Source organism: Podarcis vaucheri (genome assembly GCF_965113315.1).
Source record: "Podarcis vaucheri genome assembly, chromosome: 17".
In the NCBI taxonomy this organism is placed as follows: Eukaryota; Metazoa; Chordata; class Lepidosauria; order Squamata; family Lacertidae; genus Podarcis; species Podarcis vaucheri.
In genome coordinates, this window is record NC_138755.1 from 10533657 (window position 1) to 10555167 (window position 21511).

Here is a 21511-nt window from a genome sequence, read left to right on the forward strand (position 1 = left end):
CAAATTTATCTTAATGCTGCCAACATTTTCAAGTGTACACTATCTTCCCCCATACATTCAATAAATGTTTCCCAATCTTCTCCAAACATATGTTCTTCTTGTTCTCTTATTCCATTAAGTCTGCAAGCTGTACATATTCTGTCAACTTAAGTTGCCACTTTCCTTTGGTTGGGACCTCGTTCACTTTCCATTTTGGGGCTAACGAAACATGGACCGCAGTAGTGGCATACATAAATAACCTTCTTCTCTTTCTCTAAGGACACAGCCGGCCAAGAGCGATACCGGACGATAACAACAGCCTATTACAGGGGAGCCATGGGCTTCTTACTCATGTATGATATTTCCAACCAGGAGTCTTTCAGTGCTGTACAAGACTGGTAAGGAATGCTGCACAGAATCCTAGGATGAGACTGGGATCTGTGTCTTCCTATTTCCCAGGATGTGGATTTCCAACCTTACTTGTGTGTCTTCAAAGCAGGAAAGGGGGGGGGGGTTTCAGGTAGAGGTGTAGCAGGGTGAGCCTTTCTCTCAGGACGGCCAGTGGAATCTCTGCTTTGGTATCGAGAGAACTTAATTCAAATGCAACCCACTTAAGTCTTCTGCTTGCCTACACCCAGTTCCCAGGAAATGTATGGAACAGGCCTTTATAGAGGTGCTCAGTGCCAAAGCCACTTCTCCAGTGGGCCAAAGGCACCATAGCTCAGTGGTGGAACACATGCTTTGCACCCAAAGGTCTCCAGTTCAGGATATTGGATAACAGAGCTGGGGAAGACCTTTCCCTGTCTGAGGCTCCAAAGAGACACTGACCACCTGAGTAGACACCACTGAACTAGGTGGACTTGGTTATAAGGCAGCTTCTTATGTAGAATATATGTGCTATACAAATGTCCCCTTGCTGTCGGATAAGGTTCTGGCATGTATGGCAAAGTCCTTGAAACCTGTAAAGACCTGGCATGCCTTGAAGTCCTATTGTGCTATGAAGCAAAGCATTGGGTTACCCTGTTCCAGGGTTCCAACCCGCAGGTTCCTCGAACTTATTCCCTTTTTGTGGATGGCTTTTTAATAATAATAATAATAATAATAATAAATTTTATTTATACCCCACCCTTCCTTGTTCAAAAACCGGGCTCAGGGTGGCTAACAACAAATTTAAAACACTTAATTGTAAAAGCATCATAAAATACAATATAAAAACATGAATAACAATAAAATTCAAAATTCAAAAATCTATTTAGGGGAAATAAGCATTAGATAATCCCCAGGGCTAGCTGGCTGAATTGGTCCTACTTGGGCCAGCGAGGAGGCCAGGGGAGAATTAGCTGTGGGGTCTCAGAGCGGGTGATCTTCATAAAAGGAGTAGGGGGAGGGAAGAAAAGGGAAATAAAAGATCAGGCTGAATTCAAATTAAAGACCAGGCAGAATAGCTCTGTCTTACAGGCCTGACGGAAGGAGGTTAAATCCTGAAGGGCCCTGGTCTCATGGGACAGAGCATTCCACCAGGTCGGAGCCATCACTGAAAAGGCCCTGGCCTGGTGGAGGAGACTTCCTTAGGGCCTGGGACCTCTAAACTATGGTTATTCATGGACCTTAAGGTCCTCTGCAAGGCAGACCAGGAGAGGCAGTCCCGTAAATGCGAGGGAAATGAGTTGCAGGCAGAGGCTTCTGGGGCAGGTCTGCATGGGGATTTCTCCGCAGCTCGAACTGCATGAAATCCTCACGGCACCAGAGCCATCCCCTCTGCAGATCCCGGCTAGTCCTCCAAGCCGACTAAGAGACTTGTTGGGTTGGACTGCGGGTTAAAAGTTGCAGCAGCATGCAATCAGTCACTGCTACTCTCACTTCTGGCTTGACAACTAAAGCCCCCAAAGCTCTTGCACAGACACACCCGGGAGGAGTTGCAAGCCTGCTCAGATTTTGTTGCGTTGACAGAGATCTTTCAGGCATCAGCTGCTTAGCTGCAAGCCCATCTCGGTTTCACGTCTGAGGTCTGCCTTGAGAAACATCTGGAGTTTATCCACCTGAATAATTATTGTATCCCTCAAAGCATTCAAGAGTGGTGTCTGTACATATGACGCTCAGAACTGATAAAGAAGACTCTGGTCCCTGAAAGCTTGAAACCACAATAAGCCTGTTAGCCCTTACGGTTCCACAAGGCTCTTGGCTGTGTTTGTTGCACAGACCAGGATAGCTAAACACCCCTGTTACATTTCCAAACAGAGAAACCACATGCGCTCTTGCCTGTTTATCCCCATTCGTTCTTAAACAAATAGTATGTGGCAAATGATGTGTCTGTCTACATTCCACATGCTGAAGAGTTCATTTAGCCTTGTTTGGTTGGCGCATTTGACAATGCAATATGCTACCTGGAAGCTTCTTTTGCATTATTTCCTTTTTTTATGCTTTATTAACCGTAATTGCATCCGTACGTCAAAGACATTTTATAATCTGTAAATCAAACTTATTAAAATAAAAATCCCAACAAATATACAGTGGTACCTCGGGTTACATACACTTTAGGTTACATACGCTTCAGGTTACAGACTCCACTAACCCAGAAATAGTACCTCGGGTTAAGAACTTTGCTTCAGGATGAGAACAGAAATCGTGCTCTGGCGGTGCGGCGGCAGCAGCAGAAGGCCCCATTAGCTAAAGTGGTGCTTCAGGTTAAGAACAGTTTCAGGTTAAGAACGGACCTCCGGAACAAATTAAGTAGTTAACCCGAGGTACCACTGTATATATAAGTCTTCCTAATATAAATTTAGTACATAAATTTGACTTCCCATCCTTCTCAACATCTTTTCACTCTAATAAACCCTATTACCTAAACTTATCAACGTATTCATAATAAAATAATAATATACATCTATGTAAATGTATCTATTTTAACCCATTTAACCTTTGTTTACGGAGATTATTCCTGGAACACAGGAAGCTTCTTGTTGGGGGGACCAGATAGCCTCTGCCCTTGAGTCAGTGGCCACAGCAAGAAGCTAGTCATGCTTCTTCCATGATCCCTGTGGTCAGGGATTGTGTGACTTGGCAAGAGCAGTGTGGGTGGCTGGAAGCAGGGATCAGGAAAGCTGAGAGCATTCTGTGTACATGCTGATGGCTCATTCTGATCTTGTCCATACTCATACAACCCTCAGTTCTGTGGTTTCTATTTTTTTTTTTTAAATAATTTCTATAGGCCAAGGATGGGGAATCTGTACTGGTTGGGTCTGATGGGAGCAGGAAACAAACAATATCTGGAGGACTGCAGATTCCCCATCCCTGCTGTAGGCACTGAAACTGGAATCCCATTCTTTTTAGCCCAAGATTGATGTAGTGAAGGGCAGCGGTGCTGCTGTGTGATTTTAGAGTTGGATGGTTTCATTTACAGTGGTACCACGGGTTAAGTACTTAATTCGTTCCAGAGGTCCGTTCTTAACCTGAAACTGTTCTTAACCTGAAGCACCACTTTAGCTAATGCGGCCTCTTGCTGCCGCCACGCCGCCGCTGCACGGTTTCTGTTCTCATCCTGAAGCAAAGTTCTTAACCCGATGTACTATTTCTGGGTTAGCGGAGTGTGTAACCTGAAGCATATGTAACCCATGGTACCACTGTATTTATTTCACAAAATTCAGAGTGTCTGGGGAAACCAGCCATAAATAAATTATTATTATTATTATTAGTAGTAGTAGTAGTAGTATTAGTCTTATTATATTTATTTAGATACCACTTGACCGTAAAGAAACAAACTCAAAGCGTTTGACAAAAAAAGAATTACAAGATCAAAAAGTCCCTTTCTCCTAAATGCCTTCTCTGTCCCTCTCGCAGGGCAACTCAGATCAAGACTTACTCATGGGACAATGCGCAAGTGATTCTAGTTGGGAACAAGTGTGACCTGGAGGATGACCGAGTGATACCCACTGAGGACGGCAAGAGGCTAGCGGATGAGCTAGGTGTGTCCTGACCTCTCTCCTATCTACACAGCCCCAGATTTGATCGGACCCCTCCCTCAACACCCCACCTCTCAAATCATTTCGTCACGCAGCACATAGTGAACCACTCGCACAGGAGGCAGGGATGGCCAACAACTTGGAACAGCTTAAAGAGATGGTTAGGCAAATTCATGGAAGCTAAGGCCAGACACAGAGCTAGCTGCTCTGGCACCCAGAGCGGCGCGAATGCTGTTCACCAGGGGCAGGGCTAGCTGCCTGCGGAAGTGGGGCGAGCGTCCTGGGGGGCAGAGCAGTGATGTCCCTGTCAGGAGTTCAGCCTACACTCGAGTAGGACCCTGGCAGAGACACATGCTCGACAGGCATGCTCCCTCCCTCCTGGTCGATCGTTTGGGAGCTTCAAAAGCTTTCTTCTGCCCGAACATCACAGCGACCGATGCCAACTGACACCGGCACACTTAGGGATCTGCAGAGTCTTCACAGCTTGCGTGGCAGAACCGCAGCAACTCTGCATTTTGGCTAATCTACTTTATTTACATATAAACACACACAGAGCACTGCAACATGGCTCCCTCTCTCTCTAGCATCAGACAGCAAAGAGAAAATGAACAAAGGACAATAGTCCCACTTCACAGAACACAGTAACTCAAACATCCTGTCTCCGTAACTTCCCACTCTGTGGAGTCAAAACATACACCGTCATGTGAAAGACAAGAATCCCATGACTGCACTTATGGAGCAGGAATTCTAACAGCCCCCCCCCCCGAGATGACACCCATGCCCCACCCACCCCCTTCCTCTGCCAGTGGCTAAGGCTACTAGCCATACTTCTGAAAACCAGTTGTTGGAAACTGCAGGCAGGAAGAGTCGCTCGCAGGTCCTGCCTTTGGGTTTCCCGCAGGCAGTTTGGTTGGCCACTGTGAGAACAGGATGCCCGATTAAATGGGCCATGGGCCTGATCCCACAGGGCTCTTATTTTCTGTGCTCCTCTGACCCCCTCTTCTTCTTTTTTACAAAATGCTTTTCCCCCCACTGCAGGATTTGAATTCTTTGAGGCCAGCGCAAAGGATAACATCAACGTCAAGCAAGTCTTTGAGCGCTTGGTGGACATAATCTGCGAGAAGATGAACGAGAGCCTGGACACCAGCCCTGGCATGGCCAGCAACAACCACAAGAACACTGCCCTGAATGAGACCCCACCTGCACAGGCCAGCAGTTGCTCTTGCTAGAAAGGACTGTGCCCACCCCTTGGACCCTGTAGCAATTCATTGTCGTACATAGAGAGGAAGGCTCAGCAGCTGTGCACCTCTTCACCTGACCTCTGGTTGGCTGGTCTGCCCTGTTTGCCTCTGGCTGTACCTGTTTTGCCTCTGACAGCATGTGCCAGCTGCCCAGTCCCCCTCTGCCCACCCCCACACCCCATAGCATGATTGGCATTTTCTAACAGAGGAGCATGATTGCCTGTTCTCTCTGCCCTTCTCTCTCTCTCTCTCTCTCTGAGACACACACATACGCCCTCCCTCCAGTATACAACCTATCTTTGCATCCCGGGTGATGCTGACCCCCCTCTTGAACAGTGGAGAACTTCCCCCAACTTCTTTTCAAGTCTCCAGCCAAATTCCAACCGTTTACATACATTACCAGCCAATCCTGCCTGTATCGCTGAAGAGATTGGGAGGCCAGTTCTCTTTTTGCCAACTCCAGCCTTTTGCCAACTTCTCCGCTATTTAATAAAATAAACCCAGTGGCAGTTTGATGACGGGTATCTTCATTCCCTGAGCTTTTAAGGGAGGGGGAACTACAACTCGAAGGGCTGTCACAGTGGGGTGATGGAGGGGCCTGTTCCTTTTATTTTGTTTCGTTTCTTCCAGAATTTCAATACATACATGCATATTCTACATATTTTCCTTCATCTGTTCCCTTTAGACCCTTCCCATTTTTCCTCTTTATGTTGCATATCCTCAGACAAGAAATTACCACCGTTATATTTCTATTCATTAATCTAGTTGGAGGGACCTGTTCCTTTCAGGGTGGTTCATAGTGGAATGGATGATTGGTTGATTGATTTTACCAACAACCAAAACACAAACAGTGAAAACAAACAGTGAAAATATTGGGTATCAATAATAACATATTCAACTCAACCATATGTACAATTCTATATACCTTAACACTCCTCCCGCCACAAGGTTTATTTAACTTTTAACATTTTAATTGCCTCATTTTAATTGCTGCTTGGATAAAAGACAAACAAACCTGTTTTTATCCTCACCTGTGGGTACACACAAGGAATAAGACATGTCACTAACATTCTACTCACTATTGATCCAGAGTAGATTCCAATGTATAGTTAGCAGAGTAAAAACTTAAACACAATGCAGGATTCCCCCAAAAATAGGCCAGAGGCAATTGTATTTCATCCAGCAGAGCTTTACTACTACTGAAGGCAAGTGAGCACAATGGTCACAAATCCAATACATCCAGGATTGGCACTGTCCATAAGGAATCCACTTGCAGCAGACTTAACTTAAACTTACAATCAATCATAATAAGACTAAACATTGACACTATGTGCAGAACACCACACCAGAAGGAAAAGAGATAGAAAGAGAAAGTGAAACCCAGGCTCCTTGACAGAAAGAGGTACGAGAACCAGTTTAAGCCAGCTGTACAGTGGTGCCCCGCAAGACGAATGCCTCGCAAGACGGAAAACTCGCTAGACGAAAGAGTTTTCCGTTTTGGAGGTGCTTCGCAAAACGAATTTCCTATGGGCTTGCTTCGCAAGACGACAATGTCTTGCAAGTTCCTGCTGGTTTTTTCCCTCCCCCCCCTTTTTCTAAGCCACTAAGCCGCTTATCAGCTGATCCGATCAGCAGATAAGCCACTAATAGCGCTAATCCGTCAATGGGCTTGCTTTGCAAGACGAAAAAACCGCTAGACAAAGAGAATCACAGAACGGATTCTTTTCGTCTTGCGAGGCACCACTGTATTCAGTTTCTCTGAAGGAATAACCCTAACATCATGAACCTTCTGCTTGTTTCTTTCGCACAGAGAAGCTTCCAGAAGAATTAAGTAGAATAGGAAAGATCTCTACACACCAGATCAAGGAACTTTCTGCACTAACGAATGCAATCTGACAAGATATTGGCAGGGCAGGTGGGAGGAAGGCAGTTTGACCTTGTGCTCCTTGTTCCTCTGCTCCTTCAAAATTGAATGTATGCAGGAGACATCTCCAAGACCTGCTGATTTCTCAGTGCTGGCTTGCTATAGAGGCATTCCTTTTCCTTTTCCAAGGAACATAAAGGTAAAGGGACCCCTGACCATTAGGTCCAGTCGTCGTAGCCGACTCTGAGGTTGTGGCGTTCATCTCGCTTTATTGGCCGAGGGAGCCGACATACAGCTTCTGGGTCATGTGGCCAGCATGACTAAGCCGCTTCTGGCGAACCAGAGCAGCGCACGGAAATGTCATTTACCTTCCCACCAGAGCGGTACCTATTTATCTACTTGCACTTTGACGTGCTTTCGAACTGCTAGGTTGGCAGGAGCAGGGACCGAGCAACGGGAGCTCACCCTGTCGCGGGGATTCAAACCGCCGACCTTCCTATGCCCCACAAATAACCTAGAGATGCATTTTAAATAAAAGCACACCTTCTACTCATGTAAAAACACCAGGCAGGCCCCGCAAATAACACAGAGGTGCATTTTTTAAAGAAGGACACGTTCTACTCATGTAAAAACACACTGATTCCAGGAGTGTCCATGGGCTGGATTTAGAAGGTGACTGCGCCGCATCTGGCCCCCAGGCCTTAGGTTGCCTACCCCTGGTCTAGCCCTAAGCTGTATGGGGCAGCAAGGGATTCTGTGAACTAGAGGGAGACAGAAACTTCACCCACTGCATGAGGGCTGGTGCCTATTGGGAACTGAGGGGTAGAATACAGGGAGAAGGAGAGTAGGAAGTGTCAGAGCCAAATACAGTGGTACCTCGGGTTACATATGCTTCAGGTTACATATGCTTCAGGTTACAGACTATGTTAACCCAGAAATATTTCCTCAGGTTAAGAACTTTGCTTCAGGATGAGAACCGAAATCGTGCTCTAGCGGCACAGCGGCAGCGGGAGGCCCCATTAGCTAAAGTGGTGCTTCAGGTTAAGAACGGACTTCCAGAACGCATTAAGTTCTTAACCCGAGGTGCAACTGTAATGTTCATTGCTTCTGCATCCTTCTTCCTGCTGACTTCTACAAGGACAACACTGAAGACAAAAGCGAAGAAAGCTAATGGGCCGTACCACCCCATGGTAAGGAAGAGGGCAGGCAGGTGGGGACTGGAGGAGAGGCAGTGCCCCATTGGCTCTATCAGACCAGCCTGCACTGCTAAAGGACCTTGGTGTGAGGATGGTCAGACAAAAGGTGGGCTTCCTAGATCTACTGGGGGTGGAGAAGGTAACCGAGGAAGCCACATTTCTAAAGCAGGGCAGATCAAATGCTACTAAAAAATGGTTTCAAATACAATTTCTGTAGGTTTATCATCACAGTCCTCTTCCTGGGCAAAGCAGTCAGACCCAGGAAGGAGCCAAAGAGGAAACAGACATGTGACAAGTGTTGCTGGACAGCTTCAGCCCTGCAATATTTCACTGCCAATTGTCAATCTCCGTAAGGAACCCTGTCAAGAAGATGGGCATTTAGGATTCCTCCTTTTCTTTCTTGGTGTTCTTCAGAAGTTTTAAAGATCTAACCCTGCAAGTTTGTTATCCATAAAGCTGGTTTGGTATAGATTTCCCCAGGAATTTATGTAGCAGAGAGCCAAACCCTACATGACTGAGGACCCTGTTTTTCAACTGTGTGCACAATTCCTTCATCCCCTCTGATCTGATAAGCTGTATATGTCCCTCCTGGGTAATTGATTCTGCTTTCACCTCCCTCCAGAAAACAAAGGAAGACTGTCTGGGCTCACAGCAGTGACAGGAGTTTCAAATCAGCTTATTACGTGTATGAGGATGTCTGCTAGAAACTTCTCGTCAGCTCAAATACAGGATTTCTACTAAGTAGCCAAACAAGTTTTAAGTCTATCTCTCCCCACACACCCCTCTCCCCCCCTCTCTCTCTCTGTGTGTGTGTGTGAGAGAGAGAGAGAGAGAGAGAGAGAAGATAAAAGACATATTCACTATTCTTAAGCACAGTAAATTGATTGTCAACCAGCCAGGATCAACACTCAGGAAGGAATCATGTGAGGTGTTGGTGCACAATGTTACCGATGATGGTCCACAGGTAATAGAAAGGGCAAGCAAGTGCTCATTTGGGGAATGTGTTAAGCTAGCCGCTGTTAAACTGTGCCTACAGACTCCAGATTTTGTGAGCTGAAGAGCTCTTGTGGTTTTTGAAAAAGGCTTTGCTGCGAAAGTCGGCCCTCTGCTGTCAGAGACAAACTAAGGGTGCCTATAGACATTTTTAAAAGAGTCACATGGCCTTTTATCCAATGAGGCGATCGCTCCAGAATGCAAAAGACTGACAAATAAGCAGATCAAACAATCATTCCATCAGTTAGAGATTATCCACACTTACCTTTTGTAAGGCAAAGGTCTGCACTTTAAACCTCTGTGTCCAAGTGCTGGCTTTGTTTCTTTTTGGTTTTTGCCCTATAGCTTTGCTTGTGAAAACCCACTCTTTAAAGCTGAATTGGAGAAAATGGCAATCTGCAGAAAACCCAAATTGCTATTTGTTGTGCTTCAGCTTTAAAGAGCAGGTTTTCACAGGGAAAGCTATGGAGCAAAAAGAAAGAAAGAAAGAAAGAAAGAAAGAGCACTTGGACACAGAGCCTGGAAATAGCAAGGCAAAAGGTAAGTGTAGATAAGCCCTCTCCTCACCCCAGGCAACCTGTCCTGAAGAATGCTGAAGAAGCTCTCTTGAGACGCTCTAATACATGGGGAAGAGGCTACCAGTGTTATGCCCCCTACCTGCACATTCATTTTGTGTGGAATGAATACCTAGAATCATTACATCCCAAAGTGGGGTCCACAGCGAGTACAGTGGTACCTCGGGTTACATCCGCTTCAGGTTATATCCGCTTCAGGTTACAGACTCCGCTAACCAAGAAATAGTGCTTCAGGTTAAGAACTTTGCTTCAGGATGAGAACAGAAATCGTGCTCTGGCGGCGCGGTGGCAGCAGGAGGCCCCATTTGCTAAAGTGGTGCTTCAGGTTAAGAACAATTTTAGGTTAAGAACGGACCTCCAGAATGAATTAAGTTCTTAACCCAAGGTACCACTGTATATGCCTTCACCTTCAGATGAAGCTGATCTAATGAGCACCATTTGACATTATTTACTGACTTTTTGCAAGATATCCATGTTGTCCAGCTTCTGGAAACTTTTCATTTGCATAACTAAGGATAGATGCTTACAATATTTGTAGGGCAGGGACTGGGAACCTGCAGCTCACCAGATGTTTCTACAACTTGCATAATGCCTGATCATTGGCCACGTTGACCAGGACTCATGGGAGATGCAATCTAACAACATCTGGAAGGTCACAAGTTTGCCATCCCTGTCATTGGACCTTAAGTGGCAGGTCAAAAACCCCATCTGGCCAATCAGGCGCTGTGAAGGATTTGCTTAATTAATGCAGTCCCCTCCCCTATTTGTTTTGGGTGAAGGGCCCAAACCACACATCACTTAAAGGGCTCGGTGGAGAAGCAGGGCTGAGTGCCTCCTACTCTTCTGTGCAATTTCCAAACAGGGACTAAGGAGCTTTGAAAATAGAGGATGTTGTTCCATTAGTGCTACAACCTGCACACATTCAAATATCTTTGTGCCAAACGTGGATTTTTAGAGTTAATCATCTTCAGTCATAATTGTATTTTTGTTAATCAAGGGCTGAAATGAGTAAAACACAGGGTGACTTTCTCATTGGGTTTTGTTATGCGAATTCTAGTGTGCATCAAGGCCACATATCATGTTTTGGAAACCCTTTTAAAAAACACTCCAGGCTGAGTCAGATGACCTTGATCTAGGAATGTACTGAAGGTCTCGCCATGCCAAGAACAACACACTGCTCCAAATCACTCCACAGGCAGCTAATGTTCATAACTCCACATTAACAAAGTGGTTGTGTAAGGTCTGGAGACACACAGGCTGGTTGGGTTGACTAAAGGACGCTTTATATTTATCGACTGAATTATGGATCAGCCACTTTTCTACATTAAAACTTCCTTTAAAAAATGAGCTGCAGATATGAATAATAGCTCATTAAACTTTAAAGCTAAAAATATAGCATAATGAATAACCAATCAGCTAATAATAGCAACAATAAAGGCATTTGCAGCAGCGGGCATGGAACCAAAGTCTGTAAAACATATGTGATCAGAGAAAGCACTCTACCTGTCAATGGAAGCCTCCTAGATATTGCCAGGCGGAAGTACCCTGCAGTTATTGCACTGCTTTAACACTGGAAATTAGATGACTCAGGACAAGGCCACAGACATACATTAATGTATTGTTACACACCAGCCTGATCTCTGAGCAGTGCAAGATTCCAGGGGTCCAGGCACTTACCTAGGGGTTTGTGTTTCGTTTGGAAATGAGGCACAACGGATGCTGTGGTGACTTTATGATAGATGGTTTATTTCAGGGGTCCTCAAACTTTTTCAGCAGGGGGCCGGTTCACTGTCCCTCAGACTTTGTGGGGGGCCGGACTATATTTTGAAAAGAAAAAAAATGAACGAGGGACGATGAGCGTGAAATGCTCCGGAGAGGGGCTGGCACCAACAAAGCCCAGCCCCCTTCCTCCTCTAGGCAGGGCAGGGAGAAGCCAGGAGGAGGGAGGAGGCGCCACCACTGCCGTGTGAGGGAGAAGGAGGGAGAGGGAAAGAGCTCGAGCGCTGGCGATCCACGCACTGGCGATCCACGCAGTGATTCCCGGACTGTCTGTGGGTCGGATTTAGAAGGCAATTGGGCCTGATCCGGCCCGCGGACCTTAGTTTGCCGACCCATGGTTTATATATAACTTGAGCCTAGATGGAGAATCCCAACATTGCACCCTGAGGGGCCTTTGCTTCTCGCATAGGTGCAGCAAGCTTGGGTCTGCCAACAGAGAAATCAGTCATGCTGTCTGTGTCTTCATTACAGCTTGTCTCAGCAAGCCCACGTGGTGTTCCAGCCCCTTTCTCCATCTTGCAAAACTAGCACTTCCTCCCCTGTTCTTCCTGATGGCTCCTCTGCCAGGTAATTTCTGCCAGGCAATTTCCTGGATATGGAAAAAGTGGTTTAAACTCCTGTCCCTACTGGACCTAAGGATGCAGGGGTCAGCGAACTTTTTCAGCAGGGGGCCAGCCCACTGTCCCTCAGACCTTGTGGGGGGCTGGACTAAATTGGGGTGTGTGTGTGAATGAATTCCTATGCCCCACAAATAGCCCAAAGATGCATTTTAAATAAAAGCACACATTCTACTCATGTAAAAACACCAGGCAGGCTCCACAAATAACCCAGAGATGCATTTTAAATAAAAGGACACATTTTACTCATGTAAAAACACAATGATTCCCGGACCATCTGCGGGCCAGATTTAGAAGACGATTGGGCCGGATTCAGCCCCCGGGCCTTAGTTTGCCTACCCATGATTTAGGGGGTTGCTTAAATTCTAAGTCTTTACTGAATCCTGAAATTTTTAGGGGAGTCTTGCCCCCCACAAACTTATAACAGTATATATAGCAGGAGACAAAGGTATTCAGGACTCCAGCCATTTCTCAGAGCAACCAGGACTCAGAATCAATCTCAAGAGCTGACTGGGAGTCAGTGCAGACAGTTTGTTCACTGCAACCCCCACTGGCCACCAGCATTTTGCACTAGCTGAAACTTCTGCCTGCACTGTCTTCAAGGACATCCCCACATAAAGTACATTGTAGTAGTCCACTTAGATTACGACTGCATGGGTAACTGTAGCCAAACCCCAGTTATAAAAGTAAACAATGACTGTACAGTGCTGACTACTAAATCAGCCCATTTTATGTGATTGTGTGGAGGCTGCTAGTAGTCAAGGTATGTGGAGAAATAAAGGGAAATGATAGACTGAGATACCCCTTTTTTAGATAATTAAGGAAGAATCCGGTTAATCACAGCCCGGGGCCCAGTTTTAAGGCTTAAAAGCATGTGTGCTATTATTATTCAAGCTGAGAGATAGGTCTTTATTTCAACGAACTGTGGCTAAAGTTGTTCCCTGCAGGTGGAACCATTAACCAAAGATCCATTTTTTAATGTTGGCTTTTGATTTTATCTTGGCATTCTGCTGTTGCATTGTTTTATTATTACATTCAGTGCTTTTTTCTGGGGGGACACGGGTACACATACCCCTAAACATTTTGTGAATCTAAGTTTGGCCTCATTGAGGGGCCACATTTCAATACGAGTAGAAAAATGAGAGTGCCCCTAAACATATTTTTAAGGGGGGGGAGCATTGATTACATTTGCATTATTGTAATTTAATTGTGTTCTGCTTTGGAAATCAATACGACTGAACATCAGGCTAAAAATCTAGCCTAAATGAATACAATTAATATATTAAACTGAACGGCGGCCAATGAAGCTCTTCTGGGTGCTTTGTTTCATACTAACCAAATATCAGGTCTGATGACATCAGACATTTCTGTTTCTGAACAGGAAGTGCACCTTTCTTTTTTTACCACAGGTGTTTGTCTTTTCATTAAATATACATCATAAAAGCTTGGGCTGCACAGGAGCAAAGCTTTATTTGCTCAGTGGAAACACAGCTGTTCTGCAAATGCATTCACAGTGTTCTTGTCAGACAAATCATATTCTCCCAGACTGAACTCAGTGAAAACCACTTCGCAATCATCCCTAGGGCCCTTTTTCAACCAAAAAAATTGCACTCATTCTTTAAAAAATTAGACAAATCTATGTTTAAATGAATAAATGTTATATGCAGCGTTTCAGAAGAAGGAAAAAATAAAGACAGGCTGCCTGAGGTCTGGAGAGATGGGCAGGATCAGGGGAGGGGAAGTCTGCCAATTTAGGGCTTATTTCAGTATCTCCTCTTTCCAAATTTCTAGTTTGCCTAATTTCTCTATTAAGTTGTGTGAGGGGGAAAAAGTGTGCTAGTATTCCTGTGCACTTCCATGCACATTTCCCCTAAAATAATGCGCTCTTAGTGCTGCTTTCACATATGTATAATTTGTATTCACACTTTCCCACAATATACAATTCTTTTCTGTGTGGTTTTTGTTTTTGTTTTTTTGGCTCGGAGAACTGCACTGCAAAATCAGAAGAAGTATGACTTTCAAGCATTATAACAATACCAAATTATAATACAATTGCTAATACCAATTGTTCAAATACCAAATTATATAATTTAGGTGGCCTCCCACGTGCTAGAATTGATGATTTGATGATTTTCTATTTGGGTTGGCAAAATGGTGGAGAGATGGGAACTGGAATGTACCAATAAGAAGATAAATGAGCAGTTATACTTCCAATTAAGTTCCAAGTCCTTTTAGCATTATTCAGTTCACTCCATAAATAATAAAGGATAGGGAAGAGTCCGCTCTAAGTTTTCATCATAAACCTTTTGCAAAATAGAGCCTCCCTCACTTCCCCCCCTTTTTTACACACACAGTTCCGTTTAATGTTCTATATTTATAATCCAGTTTCATCCCTCCACACTTGTACATATATAATTTGAACTAACATACAAGCGAAGGTTGCTGAATCATAAATGTAGAGAATGGAGGTGGTTGGAGGATGGTTGGCGGCTAACAGATTGAGGATGAATCCTGACAAGACAGAAGTACTGTTTTGGGGGGACAGGGCGGGTGTGGGGGACTCCCTGGTCCTTAATGGGCAACTGTGCCCCTGAGGGACCAGGTACGCAGCCTGCGAGTCATTTTGGACTCACAGCTGTCCATGGAGGTGCAGATCAATTCTGTATCCAGGGCAGCTGTCTACCAGCTCCATCTGGTATGCAGGCTGAGACCCTACCTGCCTGCGGACTGTCTCGCCAGAGTGGCACATGCTCTGGTTATCTCCCGCTTGGACTACTGCAATGTGCTCTACGTGGGGCTACCTTTGAAGGTGACTCAGAAACTACAAGTATTCCAGAATACGGCAGCTAGATTGGTGACTGGGAGCAGTGGCTGAGACAACATAACGCTGGTCTTGAAAGACCTATATTGGCTCCCAGTACGTTTCCAAGCACAATTCAAAGTGTTGGTGCTGACCTTTAAAGACCTAAATGGCCTTGGCACAGTATACCTGAAGGGGAGTCTCCACCCCCATCGTTCAGCCTGAGGTCCAGCTCCAAGGGCCTTCTGGCGGTTCCCCCACTACGAGAAGTGAGATTACAGGGAAGCAGGCAGAGGGCCTTCTCAGTAGTGGCGCCCACCCTGTGAAACACCCTCCCATCAGATGTCAAGGAAATAAACAACTATCTGACTTTTAGAAGACATCTAAAGGCAGCTCTGTTTAGGGAAGTTTTTAATGACTGATGTTTTAATGTATTTTTAATCTTTTGTTGGAAGTCGCACAGAGTGGCTGGGGAAACCCAGCCAAATGGGCGGTGTATAAATAATAAATTATTATTATTACTATTTATATAAAGAAGCCGTAGACTCCTCTCCCCCCCTCCACCGTCTTTAACAGTGAATGAAGTCTTCTCTCAAGTTCAGACCTTAACAACCTTGCAGCTGTTTCTGTTCCGCAGTTTATGATCTCATCTCTTCTAGCATGTGCCTGTACTTTAGTCCAAATTAAGCTCTAATTAACAGGAGATCCTGTTTCTTAATGGCAGTGGGGGGGGGGTTGGCAGGCAAAGTGCTTTTGCACTCAGCCCCTCCCACATTCCATGCCAGAGCGAGAACCAGGTACTGAGATGAACTGTGAATGAAGCCCATTCCCCCCTGTCTCTGGGGGAAACTTGCAAGCATAATTACCCTCAGTCATCCTTGTTTTTCTTTCGCCAACGATCTCCCACTATCATGGAAGCTGCCTCCATTAAGGCAGACTGGAACCAGAAGCCGAACAACGGCACTTCTAATACAGTCTCATAATGGGTCAAGGCCAACCAAGCTTCCCTGTTTGGCTTGCCAAGGTTGTTTGGGCCAAACAGGACAAAATAATCCCCTGGGGCAGGGACCACAGAAGAGGGCCTGGCTTGAAATAATGAGGGAGTGATGGAAGCATGTTGTTGGATGTTCTTGTTCTTTGTAGTGCTCCAAGGATTGGTCCATCTTGTTTGGATTGATGGGAAAACAGATTGGACTTGATTACTTTGTACTCTGATGGACGTGGTGGTTATTCCTCTCCGATTGGTACATCCCAGTTCCCATCTCTCCACCATTTTGCGAACCCAAGTAGAGCTTTTTGCCCAAGATCGAAAGCCAGACATGTATGTTACATTCCCTCCATCAACATAAATTTTACTCAAAGAAGGTAGAACTAGATGCCTGGTACCTCAACACATCAGGGAAGTTCTGGATTGTGATCATTAGGGCAAATGATGGTTATTATTTATTACACTGTAATAAAAACACATATATATTTTACTTTGTTATGTGGAAAAATGAAATCATATAATACATACAGATTAGCTTCCCTCCTATCAATGAGCAGGAACCTTCACTAGTTAAATATTTCAACAAAGTATACTGAAGTTCTGCTCATATGAAAATTATTATTTGTTAAATTTGTACGCTACTCTGCAACTGACAGCTGGTTAATCACTAAGTGTACTTTAATAAGCTGACATCCTTAAACAACTAATTTCTGTACTTTCAACAGATATTGCCTGCAACAATCTCACTTTTTAAAAATTTGAGGTGGGATTACAAACTATGGAAATGAAATACATTTTGGCAATCTGGGGAGGGCCTGGGAGCAGAGGCAGGCAGGCACAGAGGAGAAAAAGTCCACAGAAAATGCTCTGCCCAAAGGGCACATGCATCCTCAAACAGATTGCATAGCTCCCTTCCCTCCCTGAAATCCCAGGAACTTTGCAGTGGCACTTGTGCATCTGTCATGAATGAGCCAACCCCCAGGAAAGGTTTGCAGCCAGCCCTCAGGGAAGGGTTGCTGCCAATTGAAGGAAGCAGCCAGGAACAGAGAGGGTTAACTGCCACGCAGGGTGAGAATCGTCCCCCACCCCTTGGAATGCAGGCTGATAAGGCAATGGCAGGGAGCCAGCTAGAACACAGTCAAAGCTCACTGGAAGCACACACAGGTGGGAAAGAGTTGAGAGACAGCCTCTCAGCGAATGGGGAAGGGGAGGGAGTTGACCCCATCTCTCCGAGGTCTCGGCGAATGGGAGGGCTCCAAGATAGGAAAAGAAGTACAAAATGTAACTTCAGTTGCTTCTGGTCTCGCTGGAAGCAGTTATCAGAAGGGTCATCATGATTAATGAGAATGGTGACATGTTAGAGCCAATTGGAGAACTCTGTTTTTTGCAATAAATCTTCCTTTTTAGTTAACCACACTTGCTATGTTATCAAGTTGGAAACTGGGACTCCTGACAGCATCCCTCAGCTGTTGGGAGGAAGGCACATGATGATGATTGTCCCTTTGTACCTTCCATCTTCCCCATCACCATCCTGCTCCCCTCAGCCTGCCGCACATCTGAGAGTAGGGCAATTGTGTGCACCGATCAGCTGGGGACTGGGAAGAAGACGAACAAGCGATTTGCTGAGATCCTACCTTGCCCCTCCCCACTGCCCAGCTGATTGGGCAGCGAGCACTCCAGTTGAAGAACAGCCTTTACCAAAGGTGTCATGGGCTTTGAAGATGCTCGAACTCAGGATGAAAGGGAGAAATGTGCTAAGAGGAAGGCACGCTTGGCAAACCCTCACCGTGATCAACTTCTGCCTGGAAACCTATGTCCCCACTGTGGAAGGACGTGTGGATCCAGAATTGGCCTCCACAGCCACTTACAGACTCACTGTTAAAACTGTGTTCATGGAAGGCAATCTCACTCGGCTACGAGTGATCAAAGAAGAGGAGCATTGTCGAGTGGTGTACTCCTCAGCTCTGTCCAGGACGAAACAACTGGACTGCAGAGATGCGTGAGAAGCATAGCTATCAACTTACAGATTTTAAAATAAGGGACCAGCAGCCTCGAAAATAAGGGATCAGCAGCCAAAATAAGGGATTTTCCGGGCACAGGTATGTTAAACTTCTGAGCCCCTCCAAGCCAAAGGCAGAAAGCCCAGCCAGCAGCCAAATGAAGCCTCAAGCGCAGCAACCCGGCAAAGGGGATGCAGCAAGGAAAACCACCGTCACCTCTCCACTGGGAAGCGCTGAGCAAAGGCGAGTCCCCAGGCAACGTGGCCAATTTGATCGGCACAAGGCATGCAAGCTCCTCCCCCCCAGTCGTTCTTAGACTCATCCTTATTGGGTGAGCAACGCAGCCAAGCAACACAGTTGGAGCCTCCCTCCTCCCTGGCTGGCAGGGACGGAGGGAGGGAGAGGAGCTGCTTCCTTTGAAACCCGGGAAATTTAAGGGACATCATCAATAAGGGACAGCAGCAGGACATGGCGCTGGGATAAGGGAGTTTCCCACTAAATAAGGGACAGTTGACAGCTATGGTGAGAAGAGATCTCAGCAATCTCTTCATATGTCTTCTCCCCACCTAGCTGATGAACATGCTGAAGCTAGTGCGCGTGTGTGTTCATAAAACAGTTGCTGGGGGGGCGGGATTATATGTGTGTGTGTGTTTGCATGCATATGTGGCCCCCAACTCACTGGTTCATCTTCATGTGGTCCTCAGGGCCATCAAAGTTGGTCCACCCCTGATTTAAGGTCCCATTACTGCACACAGTGGTACCTCAGGTTAAGAACTTAATTCGTTCTGGAGGTCTGTTCTTAACCTGAAACTGTTCTTAACCTGAAGCACCACTTTAGCTAATGGAGCCTCCCGCTGCTGCTGCACAACCACCGCACGATTTCTGTTCTCATCCTGAAGCAAAGTTCTTAACCTGAAGTACTATTTCTGGGCTAGTGGAGCCTGTAACCTGAAGCGTATGTAACCTGAAGCGTCTGTAACCTGAGGTACCACTGTATAGTTTAAATCTCCCCTGCACTAAAACTGCATACCTGATCACCCTCATATACGATAGCAGGCCTGTACAGATGAAAACACAATTCAGTCTACATCGCAAATCAGAAAGCAAGAATGCAGGTTTGAGGTTTTCCACAATCAAGCGAGATATCCATTTTACAAAGTATACTAAAATTTTCATTCTCTATTACACCAGAGCCAAAGGACCTTAAAAATGAGACGTCTGCCCAAATTATAGCCTCACAAATGAGAGGCATTATTATGTTGAGGGACAGATTCCAGCCAGGCAAAAGAAGTCAGGGAGGGTGCAGAATAGAGCTGGCCTGAGAGAGTCCCAAGGGTGAGATGGAGAGGCCTGGGAGGCCATATTTAGCCCACAAACTGGATGTTCCCAACCCCTGATATAAAGGCTACCCTGGATTTCCCACTATGTAAGGCAAAGGAAGCACAAAACAATAGGTTTACATATTTTTTCAGGGGTTTTTTTAAGCAAGTACTGTTAAACTAGGGTTTAATGATTAGTGATGGATTAGTAGCTAATAATTATGGATGAGGATGAGGATCATGTCGCTCTTTTGATCCAGTAAAAGTGATTGCCGCATCTGCTCTTTGGATAAGGATGCTTGCGATGTCTCTTTCATGGCTGGTGCAGAAGCCGAGAGCTGGAGCCAGAGCTGTGCGGTAGGTAGCCAGTTTTGCTTTAGGCGTATGTACCAATCTGACAGTACAGGATCAAGGAGACAGCCAGGGCAGCCAGCTAGAAGGCAAAAGGACAGGTGAGGGAGCATTTTACAATCAGGACCCTCCTGAGAGACATGGAACAATGCTGTTGGCCATTTTTACTATCTCATCACGACACTAGCATTTCCTGCAAACACATCAGTTGGGAACTGGGTTACAACAGGAGGAGGTAATAGACTGCACAAAGTTCACATGGAAGTGATACTGTTTATATACACATCCTGCACCTTCTCACAGAAGAGCCCACGGCAGCAAACTTGTCAGTACTAGAACAATACAGTTAAAACTCCTAAAAATAGTTTAAAACTCCTAAAAGCAATCACCTCCTTTCAAACTAATAATTTCAGGGTTGCCATGGACATAACTTTCAACCATCAAATGTCTGGGCAAACAGGAGTGGTTTTAAAGTTCTCCTAAATGTTAGTACAGTGGTACCTTGGTCCGTTCCAAAACCAAGGTGTTCCAAAACCAAGGCACGCTTTTCCATAGAAAGTAATGCAAAATGGATTAAACCGTTCCAGGCTTTTAAAAACAACTCCTAGAATGAATTTTACTATCTAACGAGACCATTGATCCATAAAATGAAAGCAATAATCAATGTACTGTACTATAAAAGAAATAAGACAGTATTGTAGATGATAAAATTTAAAATTATTATTTTTTCCTTACCTGTACTGATGATAGTCACTGTTTGGATGGGGGGCTTTTATCCATTTCTGCAGTCACACAATCTATCAATCAGTAGCTGAACTGGGTTCCACACAGTCACAAAAACAAATTAACTGAAAAAAGCCTCAAAAACAAAAATGCAAAATAAATAGCAAAAACAAAAGCGCCAAACTTAATCCATTCCGGAAATATGTTTGACTTCCGAAATGTTTGAAAATGAAGGCGCAGCTTCTGATTGGTGCAGGTGCCCCAGAAACAAGAGCCGACAACTGCATCGGATATTCAGCTTCCAAAAAGCAATTGAAAACTGGAACACTTACTTCCAGGTTTTTGGCATTTGAGAACCAAGGCATTTGAGAACCAAGGCATTTGAGAACCAAGGCATTTGAGAATCAAGGTACCACTGTAGTGAAGAAGACTGATGCACCTCACTAGAGAGGGCATACTAAAAACAGAGGGCCACCACCTAGAAGGCCTTGCCCCAGGTCTCTGCCAACCGGGCAACTCCTAATGGCAGCACCACCAATCTACAGTCAGTCCAAGGTGGTTGATATTGGGGGAGGTACTGAGATCCCAAACCATTTAGGGCCTTGAATGCTAGCAGTGCAGTGGCTCACTAGCCAGCAGTGTAGTACTCTAGGGACTAGATCAGGGGTCAGCAACCTTTTTTAAGCTGTGGGCCGGTCCACTGTCCCTAAAACCATGTGGTGGGCTGGACTATATTTTTTTTGGGGGGGGGGATGAACGAATTCCTACGCCCCACAAATAACCGAGAGATGCGTTTTAAATAAAAGCACACATTCTACTCATGTGATGGCACCCCCCGGAATGGCACCCGGGATGGACCGCTCCCCCTGCCCCCATGTTCATCCACCAGTGCCTTGCATGGGCTTTTTTTCCTAGAAAAAAAAGCACTGTCAGGGACCTTGCTGAAATGCATCAACCCCTTAGGAGCCCCTAGGCAAGATGGTATATTGGAGCTACTAGCTCAGGGGTCAGCAAACTTTTTCAGCAGGGGGCCAATCCACTGTCCCTCAGATCTTGTGGGGGGCCAGACTACATTTTGAAAAAAAATAATAAATGAACGAATTCCTATGCCCCGCAAATAACCCAGA

At 45.4% G+C, this 21511-nt stretch overlaps 2 protein-coding genes across 7 annotated transcripts in view; one reads left to right on the top strand and one right to left on the bottom strand.

Annotated features, from left to right (window-relative positions):
- The window catches only part of RAB3D (RAB3D, member RAS oncogene family), a 33171-nt gene extending 27477 nt beyond the window's left edge, over window positions 1–5694 (top strand). For both annotated transcript variants that reach the window (XM_082205246.1, XM_082205247.1), the window contains exons 3-5: window positions 259–377; window positions 3817–3941; window positions 4977–5694. In XM_082205246.1, the coding sequence (XP_082061372.1) occupies window positions 259–377; window positions 3817–3941; window positions 4977–5167 (435 nt within the window). In that variant the 3' untranslated portion in view covers window positions 5168–5694. The remainder of the gene's footprint in view (window positions 1–258; window positions 378–3816; window positions 3942–4976) is intronic.
- Window positions 5695–18414: 12720 nt separating this feature from the next.
- TSPAN16 (tetraspanin 16) overlaps window positions 18415–21511 on the bottom strand; it is a 39336-nt gene continuing 36239 nt past the window's right edge. For all 5 annotated transcript variants that reach the window (XM_082205215.1, XM_082205216.1, XM_082205213.1 and 2 more), the window contains one exon: window positions 18415–19743. In XM_082205215.1, coding sequence (XP_082061341.1) covers window positions 19687–19743 — 57 coding nt within the window. In that variant the 3' untranslated portion in view covers window positions 18415–19686. The remainder of the gene's footprint in view (window positions 19744–21511) is intronic.